We start from the raw sequence: 26691 nt of genomic DNA on the forward strand, positions 1-26691 counted from the left end.
GAGGAAGTCCTGAGAGGAGGAAATGGGACATCTGGCAGCACTCCAGGCCACGGGTGGCATAAACTCGGCTAGCCCTGCTGAAGTGAATCTGCTCCTCCTTTAGATATCCCTCGTCACAGTAAAGGACCAGACGGGATATTCTCACCAGTCCTATCCCATGCTGCAGACTGGAAGGCAGAATAAGTGGAACACTGTTACAATGATAGCCACTGGGCCACTCCCTAGACCCCTAGACATAACGTTTCTCAAAACTGAAACCTGGTAACATCCACCCCACACACACACATCTCAAAACTCAGTTCAACATATTAATACGACTCAAAAGGCCACAGGGTCGACAAGAAAGACAAGCAGCCAGGCACCTGCACCCTTCAGTGCTTATTTATTAGGGACACCCACAGCACAGAATCTCACATAGTTGTCAACGGGAGGATTACATTCCTTTGAGGAGCACCTCTGCTTAGTCTGTAATCACTTTTGAGAGAGTATAGCATTTTCAAAGATGAACGCTTATTTCCAAGTGTGTAAGCTGCCACCTGCATCCTGCTGTTTGAAAAGGAAGAAGTCTGGTTCAACAGGGGCTGGGAGAGTCTTGGGTAATTTTCTACTTTGAAGTGGATCAGAAGGTTTCCCTGCCTGGCTGAACCAGTCTGTCATTTTCATACGCACCTTTTCATATTGTTTCATTTTCACATCTATGCACAAACGGATGTTTTAAAAACTTAAAGAGAAACACTCGTCCACAGCTAACACTGTGGCTTCCTAGCGGGGGGGAAAAATGAACGTGTGCTGCCCTCTCCTGCCATAACAATGAAATGAGGAAGAGGAGAGGCTGGAGCCGAGATAAAATCCTCAGGCCTGAGGAGATGGACATGCCATTCTCATTACACTCCAATCAAAAGCCAGACAACAAGAAAATGTATTGGTAATATTTGTATTTGAAATTTCCCCATTGATACATGAGGTTTAGATTACAACTTATTTACAGTAAGTGATTTTTTTTAAAAAAGGGATGGGTTGAGAAAGAAAGAAAATGGAGGAGAGGATGGGGACGAGAGGAGGGGAGGAAAGGAAACCTAGGTTCACAGACATCATAGCACGGGGTGTTGGTTTCCAGGAGATGCTACAGCTGGCCGCTCTCGTGCACAAGCGGCAGACAAATGGAACATTCCGCTGGCTCAAGCTCTGCTCACCCTCCTCTCGGACGCACACCCCTTCTTTCAGGTTCTCAAAAGTAAACATAGGAGTATAAAATGTGTTGCCAATATACTTATTACAAAAGTCCTTTATGGCTCCTCCCTAACTCCACGAAGAGAAGCAGCTGAGCCAGAATACAAAAATAAAATATTCATGTGCAAATAAAATGTCACGGATCATATCTCCTGTTGCCTTTCTGAGACAGGTGACCGTCACTTTGTGGGAATGTTGGCTAATAACATCAAAGGAGAGCAGCTCTTCCTTTCCTGGGCCAGGTCAGTGTATCCAATTAAAATGGAAAACAAAGCAAGAAGACCTTCGGAATACTTAGTGATGTTGACACCAGCCTCCCATCCACACACCACTCCCCAGCCCCATCCCTAAACAGATTTTGGAGCTCTAAGTCTACTTTATTTCCCTTTCCATAATGTGATTGAGCCTGGGGTTATGTGTTCAGTATAGGAGGTGTGATGAAAAGTGCTCCCTAGGTCTGCACCTTGGACTGTCGCACTCGTAGGAGATACAGAACCAGCATGATCCTGCCACTTAGGGAAAGAGCCCAAGGAGGAGGGAGGGGCTTATCCCTGCATCCAGTCACATTCAGGGGTTATTCATTTACTTTTTATTTTCTTTTATTTAAAAAAAAAAACAGTCAATGTCAGGAAGAGCAAAATATAATCAAAACCGCAGCGGACAATAACTAAACAGTGACGAAGGAGCACTGGGGCATGGGCACAATGAGGAGTGGACACTTGATCCAGAGGAGACGGTCACTTCGCTCACACGGCTGCTACAGGCTGCAGCCTGCAACCTCGGCATCATTCTAAATCACAGGGTTATATTTTAATTTTTTATTCCAAGGACACTCTTAGTCCCATCCCTGAAACCAATATGGTAGGGATAAGGTTGAAGTGGTCACCACTCACTAACTACAATATTTGCTATTGAAAAAATATATTTATATATAGTTCTGGAAACTATGAAGCAAACAAAATATAACACAGAGCTGAGTTTGTCACAGTTAACTCACATTGAGTGACAGCAGGATTGCCCAGGGAGGGTCAGACAGGGGGGCTGCTGCAAATGCAGCAAGTATGTCCTTAAATATGTCACATAGTGCAACAATCAAGTCACCTGGGCTAGCTTCTCATCACCACACACAACATGACAGAGGTCACATTGTCACTTTTGGTTAAAAGGGAAATGAGTGTTTCTTCTCAGAGATTGCCCTGTGAGTTCTGACATTCAGTTCTCATCTCATCTTTAAATAGTCTAAAGCTTAGCTTCATTCCTCTCAGTTGGGAATGACCAACAGACAACACTGACCCTTAGCTCTGAGGACAGAACACGGTGCAGAAAGAGGTCCTGACCTTCCTCATGTCAAATGAGCACATGTCATCCCCAGAGGGATCACAGCAAGCAAGGTCTACACTATCAAAGCTATGTGTAATGAAGATGGAAACGGCTAAGACAGAGCTAAGGGAGATGTGCTACGGTTTGCTTCTTAGCATCAATATGTGAACATGCAGCTCTGTTCCAACACTTTCTAGGTCCTCAGATGGAACCCTCCTTAACGCTCTTTAAGAGTCCTATTTATTCCACTGAACCATCTTGGACTTGGTGGTATGCATACCTTTAAAAAACAAGAGAACAAAGGTACCTAAATGAAAATATCCATAATTAGCTTACATTTATGTACACATTGTGACTGACATCTGGAAACACTTCATAAGTGAAATAGGTCAGTGGCTTTTCCCCTCCTTTTCCTTGGAAACAACAAAGCTCTATATATTCTACTTTACATTTAAAAGGAAGGAAGAAAATATACAAGCCCGTATTTATACTGTATTTCTACTAAGAGCAACAATAGCTCATGTGTGTTCATGTTAGCTATAATCACAACTCAACATATGAACACAGAGTCGGCTCTATGCCATGAACACTGCTATATGTGGTGGTTCGGGGTTATGGGCTCACCACTGTCCTGTCTCTAACAAGAAAAAGCTTCCTGGAAACAAACCCCACAACACACACTTGCCAATACACAGTGATGCAACACATTGGGTGAATACATACTGCACACCTGTACATCAGCAACTTACCTACCCCCGGGGGACCCAGCAGAGAGACAGTAAGCCCATCTAGAGCACAGCCCTCGGGTTGGTTCTATTTTGTTTTGTTTTTAACTTAAACAATTTGGTCACGATGCACCTTTGATATAAAAGCATTTTTTAAACTTTATTATTAATACTCAGGACATTAGGAATTTCCAGATTTTTTTCAGTAGCATTTGTAGAACCACTTTTGGTAACAAATACAGTAGTTAGGAATATGCATCCAATTCAGAACGCATAATGTTGATCCTGAATCCTTTCTGGCTAAAAACAGGGCTGGCGCTGTGATGAGCTAGAGAAGGAGAATGTTCCTCCCAGAGGCTGCATCCTGCATCCTCTTTTGCTGAAATACTTTGTAAGTACACATTAGGAAGTAAGGCATCAACTGCAAACAGTTCATGCTGTTTGCTCAACTCGGTTCCCAAGTGGATGCGCAGTCCTGGTGCTCAGCTTCACGGTTCTATCGCTTAGTGTTCTCTCTCTCTTACTCCACAGGATCCGAAAGGATGTTCTTGGACATTTCTAAGTTGTCTCTGGTCTGGATGCACACTTACGTCTGCAGCTAATGCTGCAGGTGCTGAAGCCTGCGCGTCCCACTGCCTGTTTTCAAAGGATTCAAGACACTGATTTGGACTCACCATATCTGATATGAAGCCCAACATTCCCTTCGCTACCATGCTTATCACCTCTTCTTTTTTACTCCTAATCTGAAAACTAAAGGAGTACCAGGACCTGGCAGCTGGGAAGATAGATGTTCATCCAGCAGACAACCTTTCCTCAGGGACCTCTGATTCACAGCCCCGGTCCATGTGGACACTCGACTCATGAAGATGTGCAAAAGGAAAGGATGTCACATTACAGTCATGTCCAGAGGAGGGCGCTATACAAACTTATAAAGAAATGACAATCTTTTCTTCCTTTACTATAAATACATTTAACAGCTTAGCAGAAAGACAAGCTAAATTTAAGATTGTTCACATTTGAAAATTGTATTATACTCTCTGCTAGTGATAAATAAGGAACTCCTGATAATGGAATTTTAACATGGCAATTTCCCCGACAGATCTCTGTAGACCTTTTGTTTGTTTGTTTTTAAAGAGGGTTAGAACAATGATTATGTTTGCAAAGTTCTGAAAGTCCATCTACTGTCCACACTTTGAAGTCCTTATGTTTTCCTTTACTTAGAGACAGGTATATACAGTGCTGCTGTAATAATGAGACAAATGTGAAATCTACTGTAAAGTTGCACAATACAGAAAACTGTTGCTCCATCCTTCTACTACATAAGCGTGTGACCCACGGGTTAGTGTGTCGCTGTCAGGTTGTTGTTAAGTTGGAATTATCCCATCGCGTCTAAGACCTCTCTTTAACTCCAGATCCTCCAATTTTTTCCACAGTTCTTCTCGCTCCTTTTCTTTCTTTTTCTCACTAGGGGAAGAAACAGAAAACACTGTGAACAACTGAGGGGTTGATGAGAGTACCCAACAGAAACAGCCTTTCCCTCACAGATGCCTGGACGCAGCTCTGGAGCAGTTGGCAGCCAGCTTCTTGCCGTTTCCTGACACTCCCTGATACAGAAGTAGTACTAACAAAGAGTGCAAAACAAGTCTACTTTAAGGTTTACATTAACACCCTCTACATGTAGATACAGTATAAATTATAATCCAGTGTACAATTACTGAGAAACAAAACTAGAGAAGATTTCTAGGATCATATATCTTAACACGGTGTGCTTAGTGACTTTTAAATGCTCAGGGCCTTGTTAGAACCCAACCTTCTATTTGTCCCCAAATAAACTCTGAGAGAGAGGCTGAAAATGACACTGACAGACAATAGGCAAGATCCAGAAAACATATTCTCTCCTTTACTTGTGTCTACCTCCCATGCAGTACATACAGAAACTGGTCATTTCTGAAAACACACGATCAGAGCACTTATGTTATAGATTTATAAATTATAAAAATATATTAATGATCTGCATAAAACCTTTGGATACTGGTATTATCGTATATTAAAATTTTAAGTGAGCAAGCCTTCAAACTTGGTTAAATAACAATCTTGGTTTAAAATGTGGTTATTAAATACCAATATGTGGTTGAATATCAGTGACCTCCAGAACTTCAGACTGCATTGTTTGGCAAAGTTTACCACAATGGATAAGCCAAAATAGGTTTAAACAGTTTAAATTTGCCAAAGGCATTTTGAAACTACAGTATTTTTTATAAAAAAAAAGTTTTAATATCAATGAAGTAGAAAGTACACAAAGAACACAAAACTGTATAATAAATTAAAAACATTCACACTTATTAAAAATATTTCATCATATGAATTCTCATCTACTAACATAATTCATTTCATTACCTCTGGCTTACTGCAATGAACTGGTGAAAAGAGAACACTGTGAATTCACAAATTCAAACAACTCCTAAGCGTGGGAGTTCTGCAGCCTCAGACTCAAGGAACTGGCCCTCGCATATCCTATTCAACAACAGTATGTTCTTTACTTAGAGAAATTCATAAGGATAATGTCAACTTTGCATGGAATTCCAATGCTAAACACTATTTCAGTAATCACCAATACTTTGCAAAGTTATATTAAATTAGTTATATTAAATTACAATAGGAAGAAGAAACTGGTGAGATTGCTCAGTGGTTAGAGCACTGGCTGTTCCTCCAGAGGGCCTGGGTTCAATTCCCAGCACCCACATGGCAGCTCACAACTGTCTGTAACTTCAGTTCCAGGCAGGCACGTGGCACACAAACATGCAGGAGACAAACATCCATATACATAAAAGAAAAATATATCAACATTTAAAAAGAAAAGCCTTGAACCAATAAAAAGTAATTATCATCTTCCTTGAATTAAGATAATTTTTTTTAATTAAAGAAACCCAAATAATCTGACATTCCAATTTCACTTGCAGGGTTACTGAATCATTCAACAAAGTCATCTGTAGCTTTACTTCATAATTAATAATCTAGCAATTTAGGACTTCTTTAATGTTTGGTTATCTTAAGTGTAATCTACACAGTATGAACTTCAGCAAGCACAAAGGTTTTCAAACATTCCTTTATGTAATAATTTTGATCTAAAACAACTGCATTTATAGGCATACTGGGCAAGATTAAAAAAGTCTCTAATCCTTATAGATTAGTTTTTATTTTTAAAAAATAAAGTTGACATTTATTCAAACAACTATTATAGGCACTGGAGAGACTGCTCTGAAGTTAAGAGCCTAGTGCTGCTCTTCCAAAGGACGAGGGTTCAGTTCCTAGCACCTACATGGTGGCTCACAAATGTCTATAACTCCAGTTCCAAGAGTCTCCAAAGTCCTCCTCTGGCCTCCGCAGGTACTAGCCACATATGTATTGCATATATATATATATAAACACAAAACATTCATACACATAAAAAATAAATACTTTTTAAAAAGATTTAAGCATGTGATCACAAACTCCCAGAGCTGACTCAGGAGGATCACTTGAAGTTCAAGGCTACCCTAAGCTGCAGACTGTATACGAGCGTCTAGGAAGGGGCCTGCTGGCCTCTAGACTCTGGACACTCAGTTGTCAGCAAGCTGCTGGGGAATTGCCATTTGTTTGACAGTACAATCTGGAGATGATATTAGTCTAAATAATGTTCTCCGAGAACACTGATTTAAGAACATGGCTCAAGCAATGTTTAAATGACTGCTTTGGTTGCAGGAAAGCAACTGCTTGGGAACTTTTTCATCTGAAAAACAGCGCATCCCATGGCAGTTCGCACTGCCCTAATCCTTAGCTGGGATTCATCATCTTCTCACAGAAGCTGCTCCCTCAAGCTCATTGGATCTAAGGAGGGAGGATGGCCTGGCCTGTGCACCCTGTCCTTGTCCAGATGAATATATGGCCGGGTTACCATGCTGCTTTCAAACTTACAGTCTCGGCTTCAGACATTCTCATCCTCCCCAGAGAAGAAATCATGCTGCCCACATGCTCTGCCAGCCCCTGGCAGCCACTGCTCTGCTGTTTCTATGAATTTTCCTCTACTGGCCTTTCATATACATGGAATTATATAGTGAAAAATTATATAGTGATTTAGATATTTCTCTTGTTTTGGTTGATTTTTGCTTTGTGTTATTTTTTGAGAGAAGGGTCTCAGGTGGTCCAGACTGTCCTTGAACTCATTAATGATGCTCCTGCTCCCGCCTCTACTCCTCCTACCTCCCAAGTGCTGGGATTACACATCCTGTATAAGTGTATGCCTGGCTGCCAAGAGTCTGCAGAGCCCTGATGGATTTCTCCCGGTCTCTCTCTGTCAGTGGGAATCTTAAGACCTCAGCACACCGCAGTGCTGGGACCTTGTCAAACTCTTCCCATCTCCCTAACACAGCTCCAGCGCTGCCTTCCCCACCCTTAGAAGCTCACCCCACCCACCATTCTGATTTGTGATACTTTAAAATCTGATTTGAACTGAAGCCATAAGCTTCCTGTCATCAACAACTATACGCTCACATTTGCCTCTCTTGTCACAGCCCCAAACATCCATGTTCAATTACTAATTAACAGTTACTGTCATTTCTATGGAGAAACCCATACTTTATCTGCTTGGTACAATCTTGTATGCTTGTTTGTTTGGTAAAATTATCATCCTTGCTTTTCAAAAATAAAACAAATAAACAAGCAAAAACAACTTCCATGAAGAAAGTCCATTCACTAAGAACCACTTTAACATTCTAGCATATCAAATCAACTTCACATTTCTGTCTGTTCTTTGCTCCTTTAGTTAAATCCATTTAACTTTCAAGTGAGTATTTAGCTTAGATATTAAAAGATTACAAAACAGCTTCATTGTAGAAATTCATTGAAGAAATCAGTTAATTTGAAATCAGGTTTTATGTGTGTTTATGTGTGTGTATATCTACACACACACACACACACACACACACACACACACACACACACACCATACTGATACTCACACACACTTGATACTGGAAATCAAGCACAGGGCCTTTGCATATGCCAGCCAAACACATCCTACCACTTAATTACACTGAAGCTCCTTCAATATTCTTAATAAGATTTTTGCCTAGATTTAATCTGTTTAACTAGAATAGTAACAGTTACAGAAATTTCTTTTGCCCTAACAAATGTATGCACTATTTAATGGTTTATCATGGTATTCCAATATCCCCTTAGCAAATCCCTACCTTTTTAAAAGTGTTTGTTTTTGTTCTTAATGTTTGAGTATTTTTGCCTGCATGTATGTCTGAGTGTTGTGTGCATGCTTGATCCTCAAGGAGGCCAAAAGAGCATATTAAAGCCTCTGGAACTGGAATTACAACTTTTGGAAGCTGTTATGGGTGCTGGACTTGAACCTGGGTCTTCTGGAAGAACACCAAGTGTTCTTAACAACTGAACCATCTTTCTAGTCTCCCTTAGCCCCCCCTTTAAAAATAATAATAATAACAACAACAATTTTTTCAAGATTTTAACAACTGTAGAGTGAGGAGGGCCATTACAAACAGTAATTTTAAAAACTTGATAACATGATGTATTAACAGTTATTTAGGTTTCAAGTGTAATACAGAATTAATATTTACCTCAAAATAATATTGTAATTAAAACCATATTCTGTGATTAAACTGTTCAGCATAACCCACATATCTCGGCCATGGTCCTTGGTCCTCTGTCCCCAAACTGTCCTACTCATTGCCCTTTTCCTCAGTAAAACACAACTAGCACATTCTAAATAAGGGGAAGCAAAGAAGCAAGAAAATCACAGACAACATCCTTCCATGGGGTTCAACAAGCCCAAGGCATGAACACGCACACCGACTCTGGGGCTCTTTAAGTCCATGCTTTATGACCTACATTCATGTGATCACAGTCAAGCCAGAGAGCCAAACCCGAAGAGCTCTCTGCATTATATCTCTGGTGGTTTGAATAGGAATGGCCTTCTTAGGCTCATAGATCTGAAGGTGCAATCACCAGGGAGTGGCACTATTAGGAGATGTGGTCTTGTTGGAGGATGGGCTTTGAATTTCAAATGCTCAAAACAGTCCCAGTGTCCCTCTCTGCCTACTGCTTGGTAATCCAGATACAGAACTCTCATCTCCAGCACCATGTCTGTCTGTGCACTGCAATGCTTCCTGACATGATGACAATGGGCTAAACCTCTGCAATATAAGCTAGCCCCCCCAGTTAAATGCTTTCCTTTGTAAGAGTTACTTTGGTGCCTCTTCACAGCAACAGAAACCCTCTTTCGGGAAGCTGAATATACTGGATAAAAAATAAAACTTGGGCCAGACATAGAGGCTCACATTTTAATCCCAGCACTTGGGAGGTAGAGGCAGGTAGATCTCTGAGTTTGAGCCCACCCTAAACTGCAAAATGAGTTCCGAGATATCAAGGGCTACACAGAGAATCCCTGTCTTGAAAAACAAAAACAATCAAATAATAATAATTATAATATAAAAATAAAATGGGAGAACCATGTAAATAAAAATATAGCCTTAAGCACTTGAGTATTTTATAATTAGAGCCTATATTCTCTTCACTTCTCTCTTTAGTCATGATGACTTTGTTGGTTTTGACACTAGACAAGAAGTTCTGGATAAATAGTGCCTGGCCTCTCCTGAGCTGGAGTCAAGCCCATCAGTCCAATCTGAGTTTTGTGCGTTAGCATCAGGAGTCAGCCCACAGGCCTAGCTACCTAATGGTTCCCTGAAGTGAGTCTGAAGGACTAGTTATATGCCAGGCTCTTAACCTTGTGCTAGAACAGAAAACGAAGAGAGAAAGGTAGCAGGCTTCATCCAAAGCACACCATTACAAAACCTTCTTACTTAGTGGTGCATTAATGGGGCACAGCTAAGGAGCATGCAGAGAGAATAGGTAAATAAACTGCTGTTTATGCTCTGATGTGCAGCTGGGTAGGACTCATAGCTTTCTGCACAGCAGACAGAAGAGCTTTAAAAAGTTACCGCTGACGATCTGACTTGTATGTGGCTGTCAGCTCATCAAACATAGTGCTGTTCATTTCCATAAATGCCTTCAACACGTTGTACACCAACGCCACAATGGCCCTGTGAGGCAGAGAAGGAGAACAGACCGGTTAGTCTTCACAAGGGGGTGCTGGCTAGGAAGGCTGAAGGACAACTCTGGCATGAGTCAGGCCTCCTTTAGTGCACAAACTGTTGCTACTGTTTTCTTTGACAAGGCCACTCACTTCTAAAGTGCATTCAGATCATCGTAACCCACTACCCATCCTCTCTCCCAGCCTATTACCCTTACTGTCCCCTACAAATTCCCACATACATGTAGCACAGGCCAGCCTCAAATGTGGTGTGTAGCTGAGGATAACTCTGAAGTCCTGATTCTCCTGCCTCCACCCATCTAGTGCTGCGAGTATGGGATGTATTAGCACACCTGGCTTCCTAGTCCCTTCTACACAGCTCATTTCCTCATCAAGAGACTTGACTTCTTTACCATTCAACCTTCCCAAGAAATGGCAAAGTTTCCCAGCTTTGTTCTCCCAAATCATTGGTACCCAGAACAGATGTGCTTATGGCCAACGCATAACAAAGGCAAGTATAAGATAAAGCTGCTTTAAGGTGGGGAGACAGCTCAGGCAGGGGTGTGTGTGTGTGTCCAGATGGTGGTGTGCACCCATAATCCCAGCACGTGAGAGGTAGAGATAAGAGCACTGAGAACTTAAGAGCACTGTGGGCTACATACATATGGATACTATCTTAAAACAAAGAGACAGACAGACATTCAGACAGAGTAGTCATACCCTATAAACAAGTACCAGTGGTTTAGAAAAATTACTTTCAAAGTAATAATTTAAAATCAGAAGCTGTCCCTGTGGAAATGAGTACCTAAGTCACTTGTGCTCAAAGACAGGCTACCACACCCTCTAAGCTGCTTTCCCGTGTGGTTGTGTCAGTCTGTCTGTTCCTGCTCACCCTTCCTGCTGACCTAATATTCACGCCGAAAACTGGCAAGCTGATGCCAGATGCTCTTGGCTATGGAGCACTACGCCACAGCTAAACCACCAAGCTGCTGGGCTATTCTTATCAAGCAGAATACACTCTGGACAATGTGAAGACTGCTGTGGTGGACTTGAAAGATTCAGACTAGGCAAAAAAAAAGTCTCTTTTCAAAACTTTTAAGGTTGCTTCCATTTTGCAACAAACTCCCCAATCTTACTAAGAAGGCATCTCTAAAAAAAACGAGAGCTCATGTTAGTGGGAGGTCTGTGTTAGTGGGAGGGTCCATGTTAGTGTGAGAGCTCATGGTAGTGGGAGGTCTGTGTTAGTGGGAGGGTCCATGGTAGTGGGAGGGCTCATGGTAGTGGGAGGTCCAGTGTCTGTTGCCCAGCTTCTGCTTGGTGCCCCAAAAAAGGGAAACTTGAGCTACGGCTCAAGAATGGCCTTCTTCCCAAGGCTAGCACTGGAGAAGCACTGGCTCTGGGCGCTTCTTGACACTGCCTGGAGCTGCTCTCCAGACCCCTGAGAGAAAGTCTCTACAGCGGGGCTAAATAGCTTTATTTCAAAGCTCTATTAATATACAAAGTATTATAGTTAGAAAATTGAAAAAAATGTTATTTTACAACTCCATGAAAAAAATTAAAAGACAAAACTGAATTGTACTTAATAATTCTTCAATGCCACGTAAAACTTTCCTTTATTGCATAGAGAAACATGCAAAAGCATGTCAATATAAAATACTCTAATACTCCTAGAGCTAAATTTAACTTGTCCTTGAAAATTATAAAATTTAGTCCCCACTACAAAAATCTAACAATTGAGCTGGCTGCTGGGAAATGGGTCTTCCTATCAAATGTAAATCTCTTCAGACCACTTCTTCACAGCCCCTCAGAACTTCCTCATGTTGGCGCTGGTAAAGGCTCTTGTGGGCCTCACTTCCTTTTCTAGCCTTGTCTCTAGCACTGCTCCCCCAAAGGCCTCATGCCTTTGCCCTCCAGAGCCCGCAGGCTTCCAAACTTAACAGGCACTTTTAACACCTGTGTCTTTTTACATGGAGAAAAAACTGACCCCTGTCTGAAGGGGCGTTCCCTATTACCGCCATCTACCAAACTCCACTAAGAATCTATCTGAAGCCAAGTGTAACCATTCCCCAGCACTCAGGAGGCTGAGGCAGGAGGATCACTGAGTTTCAGGTCAGTATGGCCTGTATGTACAGTAAGATCCTGCCTGGAAAAATTACCACGTTTACTTTGAGCCCTGCCAGTCGATACACAGCCTCCGGGGCTCCAACACATTCCCAAAACACATCTGGCTACCTTCAGACAGGTCAGAAAGCCTCTCAAATAAAAAGATCTTTTAACTAAACAGCGCTACTTTGTTAAAATATTTGTTTGCTTTTTAGTCCCCGATCCAGCACATCTCCTGAGGGATTTTTATCTTGTCATGTGTGTACCTTTAACAATGGCCACAGCACCTGGTGCACAGTGAGCTGAGAGACATTTTACTAGTGAAAAGAAGAAGGGAAAGGGACAGAAGACCAAATGGGAGTAGAAGGAAAGGAAACTGAAGACATACGGATTCCAATGCTCTTTTGAAATCCTATAAAGGCTGGAGAACATGATGGGAAGGATGACGTTAGAGTTTTCTTCTATCAAACTCATGATGTATTCATTATTCCAATAATAGAGTGCCCTTTCTGCCACCTTTAGGAAAGAAACAGAACAATTATAATACAAGTTGTAATCTTTTCAAACAAAAGTATTTTAAAAGGTTATTTTTAAATCATTCAATCAAACTATAATTAAATATTAATAACTCTTTACATTTTGTAAGATTTATGATCTTTCAGAAGTTGCCAGGTGGTTCATCAGGTTGGGGAGGAAAAGTTTTCTTGGTTTTTGGGGCTTTTCCCTATCTGTTAGTTTATCCTGTCTTTAAGTCTGTCTACTCATCTCCTCTATTTCCACACTCTTCCTTACACACACTGTCATGAGCTCAGCTTTCAGAGCTGCTAGTCCGCTTGTCTTGTTATACTTTGGGTCTTAAATGTCCCCAAAGGCGTATGTTTAAATGCTTTGTCTACAACCTGTGATGCTACTAGGAAAGCTGTGGAGCCTCAAAGGTGGGGTCTAGCTGGAGGAGGATGTCATTTGCTTATTGATTTAGATCCTGTCCTCTGTCCACAATACTCTAACTTCATCTGCTGGGCCTAAAAGTTTCTCACCTTGGACTTGATGAACTCAAGTTTTTATTTATGTAAATTGAAAGATCATGATTTAGAGCGAAAAGAAACAAGATTTCACACACTGACAGACTGAGAAATTAGAGCCTTTCCAGTTCCATCACTTGGCAGGTTCAAAACACTGCTGACTTACTGGTCCCTGAACGCTTAGAAACAGTCTTCAAGGAACGCTAGCACACAGAAGCCATATGCCGTGTTCACTCATATGTCACTGCTCTTAAACCTTGTAAATGGTGTCATTATTCCAGTTTTATAGATGAGACTTGAAAAGCTAGGTGTAAGTCATTGGCTCAAGGTCACATGGCTAGCAAGTGGCACATACAGTAGCCTTCTCTTAACTCTTCCCTGCTGTCCCTTAAGATCGGATAACTGGTGGGAATGAAGCGCCTGCAGTTCTGTTTGATGTAAACTGTGATGGGGGCTGCAGAGCAGAATGAACAACCTGTACATACATACACAGGAGCTACTTAAGATCATGGCAAACAGTCAGCATGCATGACTGCAGACTCCTGGCCTCCAGGACTGTGGGGAAATCAATCTCTGCTGTTAAAGCTACTTGGTCTGGAGCATTTGTTATAGCAACATGAGCCTACCATACACTCTTTCCCACTTTCTTCTTCTTTGTTAATAAAAAACCCACGGCCCTGCAAGTGCTACGCAATGCTCATCTACTGAACGTCATCCTCAGTATAACAAATTATCCTCCTTTCTGAGCACTGAGTATCCAGCAAGTTTCTCTGACTTGTTCTTTGTGAAAGACCCTTGGCCTCCACTATGCCAAAGAGTCAAGTGAAAACAGAAAACTAAACAGTCCATATGTTTGAACACTACAGATTTAGTGTCGTGTGCACTGCTCTGAACTTTTCTATTTGTGTCTAGTCTGGACACCTCACAGAACTGTCCCTCCTTTTGTTCTGTGTGGCCTAAGCACTAGCTTAATACACTAGTATGTCTTAAGATTTAAAAACAGGAATAGTCAAGGCCTCAATCTGCCAGCTTACAGGATAGTTCACCATCAAATTTCAAGTGTGCTTTTGTGCTGTTGAACAGGGTCTTCAAATGAGGGGCAGTATGATGAGCCTGCTAGATTTGTAAGATGGACTTTTGGTAAGACAGCCACCACGTAAGTTAAAGCACTATGTTCAACTTTGGTCCCGTTCTTTCCTGTATTGGTTTCAAAGCACTGCAGCCAGGATCTCCTTGAAAACACCAAGTGCACCTTCCCTGTGTTCTCACCAAACAGCCACAAGGAGGCAGAGCAGGCTGTGGGAAGGTCATGGGCCTTTTTTACAATAAGCCACCTTAAAAATAAAAACCCATTGACATTCCCACTTGGGATCTTGTCCGTAGGACAGCACCCAGCTTCTCTTCCCTCCTCCTAAGGATTACTGACTACTCCTTCTCATACAGTGGAGAAACTCCGGCAGCCCACGTCATCTAATTTAGCCAAGTTCAGTTATTTTACAGCTTTCAGCTTTGGTATTCACATCTCTTCTTGCAGGGTATTATGGGAACTGAAGTTAAGAGACAGAGCCTGTTAGAGGCAGATGCTCAGCATCCAGTAACGATTTGTTAACAAGCAGCAGGGGCTGGAGAGATGGCTGAGTCCCTATGAGAGTACTGACTGCCTTCTGCAAAGGAGCCAGGCTCGGTACCCTGCCTGCACCCACACCAGCCAGCTCACAGCCACCTTTTAAGTCCAGCAGCAGGGGAGCTGAGGTGCCGCTGGCCTCTGTGTGCATTGCACTCAAACAGACACAGAATTAAAAATAAAAATAAATAAATGATATTTTTAAAGTAGCTAGTGTCCATGATCGTTTTTTTTCCCCCAACACAAATGAAGCTTAGCCTAATGAGTTCACATGGCACACATCACTCTGACTCGTGTTCTCTTTCCTACTGACCTGAAAATGGGGGCTAGAAACACACTTGGCAATTTGTTTAAACAAAGGTTCTTGGATTTTAACAAATTGTGACGGTTCAATCACATCCAAGATTTCTTCCAGCTCCCCAAGGAACATGACCTATAAATAAGAACAAAACACAAAATATGAGATCCTCCACGAAACCCCCCATGCTCACCTTTACTCAGTATTTTAAGAAAAAGGTCCACACAAAGCAACAAAACAAAGAGCAAGGTATCCAGACATCAGTCTGGTTGTTTTAGCCTGGGACGACGGTTCAGTGGGTAAGAGTGCTTGCTATGAAAGCATGAAGACCTGAGTTCAAATCCTCAGCATCCACATAAAAAGACAGAGCAGGACACAGACACGCCTGCAACCCCAAGTGTTATGGGGTGTTGAGACAGGAGCATCTCCAGGGTTTCCTGGCTGCCAGCCTAGCTCCAAATTCTATGGCAAGTCACTGTGTTAAGAGTTCTTCTGAGGCCTTCGTGTGCGTACCTTACCTACTGCCATACACACAAAGAACACACCCGCTTCACAAAGAACTCAGGACAGGGTCTTCTGTTAAAGCAAATTACTGGCCTCTCCCTCTTCAGGTCTTTGGAACTCTGCCCACTGCTAGCAACCAAGATATTTAACTCCCTACCCAACCCCGGTTTTTAAAATAATGGCTGACACTCCTGAACAAATGTGCATTAGTCCACACCACCACAACAGAACACACAGTCACTCAACAGGCAGCTGCATCCCACTAGCAAACACATTCATGTTATGGAGGCACAGTAACCACATCAGCACACACTGACCTGTCTCCTATGCTTATATGAGCACTCGTGCACACACTCTCCCTCTCCCTCTCCCCTCTCTCTAGAGCACAGTGAATCTCATGGCCTCGGGGCTGTATGCAAAAGAAAACTTGAAGATCACACAATGGAGCAAGATAAATAGATTTAGACAGTTGCATAAATAGAATGAAAAATAATAAAGACTATTTACTCACTAAAAATAACATACAGCAAGCTGAATGAGCAATTAAAATATGAAGGAAGGAAGACACTTCTTTTGTATCTCAAGGTACAAAGAACAGCAGATCCCTTAACCTCATATTGCTAAGGAACAAGGTAATTTGCTGAAGCTGTATGGACTGAGGTTAGAATCACAGCTCATGTGAGGAAGGGGCTCTTCCTATAGCCCATCCCTCATTAAGACACATACATTCTCTTGTGACATAAAGCTAACAGGTGGCCTCTGTTTCCAGGCTAAGAGAGGGCTTCAGATCTGGGGTGGTGACAGTTAGGATCCATTCAAGCTCCTGCTTGGGGACTCCCTACAAACACATAGGCCTAGGTGACTGTATGTGCCTCATTTCCGGGTGTGTCAAGCTAATGGTCTGGTGTATATTGTGAGACTATACACTGTAAGCCCTCACCCATAGTACAGTTTAACATGGGGACTGGAGCAGGATGCTCAGGGATCTATCTACAGAGTCACTATAAAGTGACCTCAATGGAGCTAGCTGGACACACGGTGGGGATTGGCCAGGGTTCAGAGTTCAGGAGGCAGGTTCTAGTCTATTGGCATGCTCTCACTCAGTGTGCCTGGATGTGCTACTTAACTTCTCGAAGCCTCAGTTTAGCACTAGTAAGACCGAGAACTACAAAGCCAGGTTTAGATGAGGCGTCCCCTCATTCGTGCTTAGCCTCACAGGGAGAGAGCTTGGCAAAGCACTCCTTTACCACTGGCACTCTCCGAGGTTAAGTACTTACCTCTTTTTGACTGCATGTTTTAGGCCAAAATTTCATTAACCCCCTAATAACCTAAAAGGAAAAGGAAAAAAAATTTGAGGCATTGAATGTTTGACATTTTAATGAAGATGATTTTTGCTTCACTTTTTTTTCACATTATAGAAAGGGAAAAAAAAAAAAGCTTACTGGTTCTGTAAGGGAAGGGTCTTTCTCCAGAAACTGTACTATACAATACGCCAGCTAAACAGGAAGGAAGAGGAAAGGACAGAGCATTAATTCGATCCAATGAAAGGTGGAAGCACACAGCATCACTTCTCCAAAGCATCCAGACTCTGGTTTAACCTCACAATCACTTCATTTGAACCCTCTTGAAAAGAATTGGAACCCAGCTGTGTTGCCCAGGCTAGTCTCGAACTCCTAAGTTGAACATGATTCTCCTACCTATGTTTTTCAAGTCAGTGACAAAGTAACAAGGCTCCAGAGGAATTCTGTTCTTAAAGAGCACTGAGACTAGATTTTGGAGGCTACTGAAAAGCAGGGCAGCCTGAAAAGATCTCAGACATTCAAGTCCGGGCTACCCCTCAAGCTCTGGGCTTCAGCTTTTGTGGGGAAGCAGGCATTTTGTAAAAACCCAGGCAAGTGCCTATGGGAGAGCCTGGAAAAAAAAAAAAAAAAAAGAAGTGATCAAAGGTTATACTTGCCAAAGTCAGAATCTGAGGAGTGTTCCCAGTCTCAACAGGAATGCTTTCAAATAACTATGAAATGTTATATCCTGCTGCACAGACTAAAGAAGTTTTCTAAAGGGCTAGGAAAAATTCCTGAACAGGAAACCAATCCTCTTAAAAACCAAAATTTTGAAAGTGTGCTAAAACTGGAACATATGGACTAATTCTTTCCTCAAAATACAGAGTTTCACATTTAAGAAGGAACACTGCTTAGAAAAATGTGTTACGTTTTAACGCAAACTCAAAAGAGAAGGGAGCCAGAGTTTTAGAACACTGAACTTAAAAATACCACTCCATCAATTATGCCTTCCAGTGACATGCTCACTGTGCAATGAGTGCAGCGCTCAGCACAGAAGCTACAGTGAGGGCAACACAGGAGCTGATTATCAGCACCACTTCTTGTAGGTGTGGATCTGTTCTGAGACAGCACTCGATCCAGCCAAGGCAATCCTTCTGCCTCAACCTGTTAGGGGCTGAGATTATAGCTGCAGGAGGCCACACCCCAACAGATCTGATTTATAAGTAATGAGGGGCTTATCAAAAGGACGATGTGAAAATACTGATAGGTTTGACTGCTTCTGAAAGAGTGCAGTGCTGTGAAGCAGCAGAAGGGGGCAGAGGGCAGCTGACAGCCCAGGGCAAAGTGAGACAGGGCTAAGTATTCAAGAACATTCTGCTTCTTAGGCAAGGCCCAACGATGCCTCACCCTAGCACGCTCTTACCCGCTCTACATTTGCATACATCCTACTATGGACAGTCTCTGCGGCAGGGAACCTTGTGAACACGGAAGTCTGCTATGAAATAACACAGAGCAAAGCCTATTCCTACCTTTAAAATAGTTCCATAATTCTACTGAGGGGGGCATACTTTCATACTTTTCTTGGGGAGTATTTTTAAGCTTTAACACAAAAAAATATCCCAAGAAACAGGAAGTCCACAAATTTTTCATTTTGCTTCAGAAGGTGTACTTAAAACTATGTGTGGCGGCTCACCCCTGAATCCCAGCACTCAGGAGGAAGAGGCAGAAGACTACAAATTTACAGCCAACCCTGGCACAGGGGAGAGACTCTGCATCAAAACCAGTTTGAACTGAAAGCTCTACCTGTGCGTGGAAGAGAGACAAGCTCCTGACAGTGTGTAGAGGGATCAACACTTTCACCAGGAACTGTTTGTGTTCTGCCTTGAGTGGTAAAGCGAAGCCATTGATAATACTGGGGAAAAGAAGAGAGAGGGTTAGCAATGTTAATCCACACACTGAACCCAGACAAGCTCTTGTTAGGAGTTGGCTAACTCTTAATTTATATTTGTCCAAAAAACATAGCCAACCCCTCCCACCAATGACATTTAAGACTTATTTTAGTTACTTCAACAGAGATCACTTATTAGGCAGGAATTTTAACAGAAGTAAATTTGATTATGAACATTCAGCAAACAGGCAGATGTGCCCTAAAGCTTCTTATCAACCCCATGTTTTGTCCTCCCTCTGTTCCTCTGTAGCCTATCGGCTAACATTCTCTTAAAGCAGGAGCTGTCCATCTCCAGATCACCCTGTTAACCTGCTCTTTCAACACCCTTGCCACTTCCTGACACCACTTCTCTCCATTCCTGAAACCTCTGCCAGTCTTGGGAGGTCACTGGGAGGAAGCAGGGAGATCCCATCTTTTCCTCATCTTATTAGAAGGAAAGAATAAGCAATCGCTCTGCCCAGCTACATCCACTGCTTGGCTCTACCTCCGAGGGCAGCAGCTGCCTACAGCTGCACACCTGGCTATGCAGTCTTTCCAATTCATAACAAATATGCTTTCAGCAGATGTGAGAAAGGACAGGTGGCCTACATGCTAGGCCCAGAGAATAAGGTGCTTTGCTGTCACTGGCCTGTCACCCAATCAGACTCCATCACTGAGTAAGCTGTGAGCTCCTTCAGGTCATTGTGGGGGAGTTAACAATATGTAATTATGGAACAAAGAACAAAGTTAGCCCTTGAGAAACAGGGGAAACAGGCTAAGCACAAATAAGAGGCTGGGGTACATGGAGCAAGAGCTCCAGGTCAACCCTACACCCCCTCTGCCCCCTGAACACGACCTGCAGAATGAGGCTCACAAGAAACCAACAATGCATAGTAAATACTCACCTTCCTAATATTTCCAGCAGTTCAGCTACACCATTGAAGTGTTCTGTTTCATAAACAAACCTGAGAGGAGAAAGATGGGAGAAGAAAGGAGATGGGAAGGGTGAAGGAATAGGGAAGGGAAGGAGAAGTTAGCACTTTATCTTCAACTACTGAAGGCTTATTTAAAGCTTCTGCAAAAACATCAACTTACCTTAGAAAAATATTGTTAATTTGTTTTCGGATAAATGCTCTAAGCCCAAGAAACTTGCCATAAATCCTGTGCAAGACTGTTTTTAAATAATCCCGTTCTCGAGGGTCTTCACTGTCAAATAGCTCCAAAAGCTGTTGTAAATGACAGTAGAACAGAAGGCGATTAGAGACAGTTTTAGGGAAGAATTTAGAAATTCTATTGTTCATTCTTTACGATTCCTCTGTTCCTTTCTTCCCTCTTCAGAAAGCTACTAAATAAAAGTTACACCCAACACAGGAGTAGTCTTTGGGGAAGGAAGCCCACTACACTGAGAAGAGGTTTTAAATCCAGGGGAAAGCTCATGCTGTAGTAACTAACAGTGGCAGCCAATGCAGTGCTCCCGCAATCACGCAGGTCAGGCCTTGGGGGAGGTAGTTTTATCCTTGCCTTGCAGATGAGCACACTGGGGCCCAGAGAGCTGATTGCTAGTGATGTCACAGTGAGAAGCAGCAACATGGGGATGTGAACCCACTGAGTGCTTAAAGTCCTTGGCCTTCAACACTGTATGTCACCAACTCCTGGGCTTTTCAGTACAAACAGAAACATAGATTTAAGTTAAGCCCCTCAGCTCTACCAGAAGCCCAAGATGAAACAACCTAACCCAAAGCAGACACTGAAATCCCAATGACCCCAGCAATGTTGTTACACAAGCTGTGCTCAGGGCGGCATTCTCAGCAAAGTAAACATGTACTATGCTATGTGAATGGCAGGATCTAGGTTTGGATCATTTACAATTTAAGCCATAGAATTCTCATAACATGGTTCCAAGTCTTATGCCATAAGAGAAAAAACCAGTTCAGTCTTAAGGAAAGTAGCAGGGGCCACTTTGGATTCAACCTAATTCCTGTAAGAAATCCTTAGGTTCTTGTTTTTAACACTTGTTGAAGAGATGTGAATAGAGTTCAACGACAGAGTTCTCGTTCTCTCTCATTCTCTCTCTCTCTCTCTCCCTCCCTCCCTCCCTCCATATTTATATGTGTGTGTGTGTGTGTGTGTGTGTGTGTGTGTGTGTGTGTATGAATGAATGATTATAGGCATTATAATCCCAGCCCTCAGGAAGGTGAGACTAAAAGACCTTGGAGTTCAAAGATAGCTAAATTAAGAACTGATTATCAGGCAATCAACAACAACAAACTCAGTTGGTTCTAAAATTTATATAAATCACCTAGAAGGGCCAAAGCAATTTTGGTAATACGAGGACTCATAATCTCAGTTTTTAAATTCAATATAAAGCTAGTAAACAAGAGTATGCTACTGACATGTGATAAATATTTAAGTCAGCAGAATAGAGTGGAGTCCACAAAAACTTTCAAATTCATGGTCAACTGGTTCCATGGGATGCCAACACACTTGAGCACAAGAAGGTCCCTAATCGAAGGTGCTGGGACAAGCAGATAGACACATATAAAATGCTAAGTCAGACCTCAAGCTCATACTACAAATTCAAATGGATTCAAAATGGATAATCAACCTAAAGACGAGAGTAAATGATAAAGAAAACATAAGAATAATCTTCACATCTCCAAATCAAGTGATTTTTTTTTAACTCTGACAAGAAATGAACAAAACAAAACAAAGTTAACTGAACTGAAAACACTGGGGATGGCTGCACAGTCCTGTAAGTATGTTTAAAATTACTCAACTGGAGGGCTAGGGAGGTGGGAGATAAAGGGTCAATCTCCAGAGCCCATGTAAAAAGCTGGATGGTACATGCTTATGATCTCAGCACTGGGAGGAGAAGACAGAAAGCTACATGGGGCTCACTGGCCAGGCAAGCAGTAAGCTCCAGGTCAGTGACAGGTACCGTCTTCAACAAAGGTGACCAGAACCCAAGAATGAGTGATCACCTGCCTCCACATGCACACACGTACATGTGTACACACTCCTGAACCCCATACATACATTTAGACATACAGATGCAGACTACTAAATTATAAACTTCAAAAGGGTGACTTTATGTTACATAAATTATAATTTAACAAATCTGCTATTTTGTAAAAATGATACTGGGAAAATTTCTCAGAGTGAAGAACAATTACAATAAAATAAACCAACTCAGCATGCAAGTAAAAGCTGCCTACCTTCATTCTCACAAAAGGCTAAACATATATGTATTTATGCATACATGATTATATATATTGATATATAAGTGAGTCCAAGCGATGGAGCTGTGAGGCTGAGCTGACAACAAAGAGGGGACAGTAATCAAACAGACATCATTTTGTTTCATATTTTGTTTGATGAAAGACAGTCCTGGGCAAAATATATTAACTAAAAATAAAGAAACTTCAAATATGGCAGGAAGTTAAAATTAAAGAATAGCCTGGACAGGGAACCAGTGCACAAGTTTGGCTTCACAATGCTCGTATTCATCATCTGTTCTATCTGTTTGTTCTACATTGAGTATTTTGAGTAAATATTTATTGGTATATATTGAAGGCCAGCCAATGGGCAAGGGGGTGCCAGGGATATGGTGATGTGCAAGTCAGATACACTCTGCTTTCACAGTCTAGCCTAATGGTGGATAAAAATAAACAAAGAGCACAAGTAGTTCAAGACTCTGTACAAATGTATAATGGATCTATCGACTCCACTTGGAAGAAGGATAGTAATAAAGAAGGCTTCCAGGGAAAGTGATACATAGGTCTCACACACACACACACACACACACAAAAGAACCGGGACAAGTGTTTATATTTATCAGCTTTCTGCCACTATAACAAACTACTTATGAAAAAGCATGACTTTTTTCAATCTCAAATCTGAAGGTTGACTGTCCAAATGGCACAGAATATATAACTCCACAGCAAGGGCTACCCTAGACCACACTGACAAGTAGGTAATCAATTATACAACAAGAAGGAAGTGAATACATTACAACTCCAGCCAGGAACATAGAAAGAGAGAGACTAGTGTCCTAGAAACCCTACCAAGAGTGTGCCCCAAATGCCTCAGGGACCTCCCACTCATCTCCACATCTTAAAGGTTCCTTGTCGCTTCTCCAAACTATCACCTTGACTACCAAGTGTCCAAATGCAAAAGACCCCTGGTGGGCGGGAGGTGGGTGGGTTAGAGGGTTGTCACTTAAATAACACCCAAACTAGTACAATGTTCCCAAGGAATATGGAAGAGGCAAGGCAGCAGCTTAACTGACAGATGACACTTAGCAATAACTGTCACATCTCTGCCTATTTAGCAATAAAATAAACAAGTATGTACTGAGGTCTTTCCTCATGCCATAGATGTCCTTGCTGCTGGGCACACAGAGTGCTGGACAAACTTCCAGCTAACTAAGGGATGCAACCATCAAGTTAACAATTTACTTGCACAGGTAAGCATTCTACTTTGGAAAAAAGGCTTTAACAGGTCAGAAAGGAGAGGAAGGGTTTATGTAAGAGATACTCAAACTTACACAAGACATCTAATCCATCTACTGCATTCCAGTCCTTGTCTATGGAAATTATTAACTATTTTAAGTTCTATTTTTAATTGGGTTTCTACTTTAAGGGAACGAGCTTAATGAATAATGTGCAACTAACATAAGAGGAGGTTTTGTGGGGTGGAATGTTAGCAAAACTTGAATCAACTGGGTTTCTGTAGTGCTAATCTGAAGTTTAACAGCTATATAATTAATAAATACTTCATTAGGTTTTCACAAAGCAAACAACAAGAACAAAAAAGCTGTCTTAGTGAGGACCTTTGCAGGGTCCTGCTAAATGCACTGTCCTTCTCCAACAAAGAAAGATGAGCTTCGAGATTCCGCTGCTACCTGCTGGCCTGTCCAACACACTTCTGACAATTATAGTGGGGCTGGCAAAAACAAAGGGATCATGGCATAGAGTCCAAAGGGGAGAAGCAGGATGAGTTCTGATTTCCACAACAAATTCTCCACATCCATAGATTATGTTATCCATCATACCACAAGCAACTTGTCAAAGAAAACTTGGAGTTTACAAATTGATTACAGAGCAAAGATAGATATGTTAACATGCTGACTCCAACTTAAAAGGAAAAAAGCCTCCCTGAGTTTTAACAAAGGTAAACTGTGTTAAGATTTAGAATGAAAATATAAACATCCACCATGCCCTCCCACCTCACCCCCATCTCCTACCTTACCTACCATACCCCCAACCCTTAGCAGTGGGGCCTGGAGAACAGAGCAGACTGTCAGACTTTGTGTGGGTTTCCCAACTTGGAAAATGGACAAAAAGGAGCAACCCCAGTTTCCTCTTGCTCTTTGTGCTAAGGGTCTTTCCATCCTCCCAGCAGAGAGGAAAGCTAAGAAGATACCAGTTCCCCCCAGAGAAGCTTCAGAGGCATAAGAATGAAGGCATGAGCTAGATTTGATGGCCTGGGAATGAGAAGCACCCGCCAGAGCAGCTTCCACGTTTGTATCGTCAATACCCTTTGCACCCCTGTGCATTTCAGTGTTCTAACGAGTTACAGTCTAAGGCTAGAGAACATGACAAGTGTCCAGTCTCAGATATCAAATACTGCTAAATGAAGCATTACCGAAGTAACAGGACTAACTGAACCCCTGCGTACTTCAGTGAGGTCTCATCAGTACTCTTCTCTAAGCTCCCAGTTTGGGGGTAAGGCAGAAGATCAGGAGGTCTCCTTTGAGGGACACTCGGATCCTGAGGAAAGATCTATAGCATAATAATAATCTAGGGGTTCTCAGTGGGTTGGCAGGGTCCTGCTCAATTATCCTACTGTGGCCACCTCAAGAGTACCACAGCTGTAAATACAGCACGTACACATGCACATGACCCACAAGCACAAGCATTAGTGGGTCTAGGTAGATGAGCAGGTAATGACGGTTATTACGAAGAACCAGTAGACAGTCTACCAAATGAGCAACTCCAAAGAAAAAGAACAATGCAAGGAGTAGGGAAAACTTGCAAAAAAAAAAACCAAAAAACAAACAAACAAACAAAAAAAACACCTCAACATTCTCAGAGCTCCAACTCTATTAGGTTCCTGAATCAAGAGAAGATGCTGTAACAAGTGATAATCACAGAGAGAGAGAGAGAGAGAGAGAGAGAGAGAGAGAGAGAGCGCTAGCTTTGGGAAGTCAAAATGAGAAGAAAATACGCATCTTGGCAGAAGAATCATAACATTAGGTGGCAAAACTAGCAGCTTACCAGTCACCAGGGGCACATGGAGGAAGAACAGCTAGACAACAGGGCCAGAAGCAGAGCAGAGACAAGGAGGCAACCAGCCAATCAATCCAGAAAGACACGAGGACAGGAAAACAACGTAAAGAAGGCAAATGATCTGAGAAAGAACTCAGTGCAATTCTCCCAAGGCACTGTGAGGTGGGGAAGGCATACGCTCCTCTATAAACACAGCTCATGCACAAGAAATGAAGGTCTCAAAAGGTTCCAGATCTCTAAAAAGACAACAAGCTGTACTATGCTCATTTTCTCAATACCAATCCTGGAAGTTGTATGAAACAATTCCTTAAATACCTCAAGATACCTTACCAAAGATTACCAAAGCAATGTATGTGAGTAGTTACGTATATGTGAGAAATGTATGTAAATAGTAAAAATGTTATCAGTCAAGTCATCTCCAAGAATTTGCATCCCATTCATGTTTTCCTATGAAACATCAAGAGGTAAGGTATAGCAAATGAGAGAAAGTTAGGTGAACAAATGCATGTCCCAAAGAAAGGCAAAAGGAGCTGGGGATGAGACTGGGAAAGCATCCAATATAGACCAGAACAGGATGAGCAGGACTTCAAGGAAGAAGGACTCCAAAGAGAGAAAGAAAGCAGACAGACTGGCATGGGCATGTGTGTGTGCCTGTGACTGTGTATGTCTATGTGCAAGCACACATATGTGCCTGTGCACGTATGTGCATGCACAAGTCTCTGTGTGTGTATGTGTGTGTCTGTCTGCCTGCCTGTCTGTCTGTGTCTGTCCTTGGAGCAATAAGGGAGGAACAGCTGACCAGCAGAGCAAAGAACCAAGTGAACCACCTGGCCATTGTTAACTTTAGGGTTAAAAAAGCTCCATGCCAGAAGAGAGAGTTCTCTCAGCGGGGAGCAATCATGCTCTGTGGAAGACCACACATCCAAGAATATGTGGGCAGCACACATTGGTCTTTATGGGTAAAAAGGTGGGGCAGGGAGCTGGAGAAATGGCTTAGTGGTTAAGGCCCTGCACTCCTCAAGAGGACACAAGTTTGATCTTAATATCCAAATAAGTCCTCTACTGCCTGTGCATGGGCCCACAAACATATTCACATACTTACACAAATATACATAAAGAAATAGTAAAATAAATCTGTATTTTAAAATCATTTTAAATATTTCTTACAAGAATATAAGGTTAGGTGGGTGGGGAAGGGATCTGCAAGGAAATGGGTAGGAATATGATCAAAGCACAAACAAAATTCTCAACAAACTAATAACATTTTTAAAAAGA

General features: G+C 42.1%; 1 protein-coding gene across 4 annotated transcripts in view; it reads right to left on the reverse strand.

Moving 5' to 3' along the window:
* Positions 1-915: 915 nt before the first annotated feature.
* Positions 916-26691, reverse strand: part of Ppp2r5e (protein phosphatase 2 regulatory subunit B'epsilon) — a 149293-nt gene continuing 123517 nt past the window's right edge. For 3 of the 4 annotated variants that reach the window (XM_021178527.2, XM_021178526.2, XM_021178530.2), the window contains 9 exons: positions 20222-20352; positions 20032-20091; positions 19003-19111; positions 17362-17415; positions 17197-17247; positions 15431-15550; positions 12860-12987; positions 10277-10378; positions 916-4739 (listed from right to left, as the gene is read on the reverse strand). In XM_021178527.2, the coding sequence (XP_021034186.1) occupies positions 4640-4739; positions 10277-10378; positions 12860-12987; positions 15431-15550; positions 17197-17247; positions 17362-17415; positions 19003-19111; positions 20032-20091; positions 20222-20352 (855 nt within the window). In that variant the 3' untranslated portion in view covers positions 916-4639. The remainder of the gene's footprint in view (positions 4740-10276; positions 10379-12859; positions 12988-15430; positions 15551-17196; positions 17248-17361; positions 17416-19002; positions 19112-20031; positions 20092-20221; positions 20353-26691) is intronic. The other variant, XM_021178529.2, reaches the window with a different exon arrangement.

Source organism: Mus caroli, chromosome 12, assembly GCF_900094665.2.
Source record: "Mus caroli chromosome 12, CAROLI_EIJ_v1.1, whole genome shotgun sequence".
NCBI classification, from domain to species: Eukaryota; Metazoa; Chordata; class Mammalia; order Rodentia; family Muridae; genus Mus; species Mus caroli.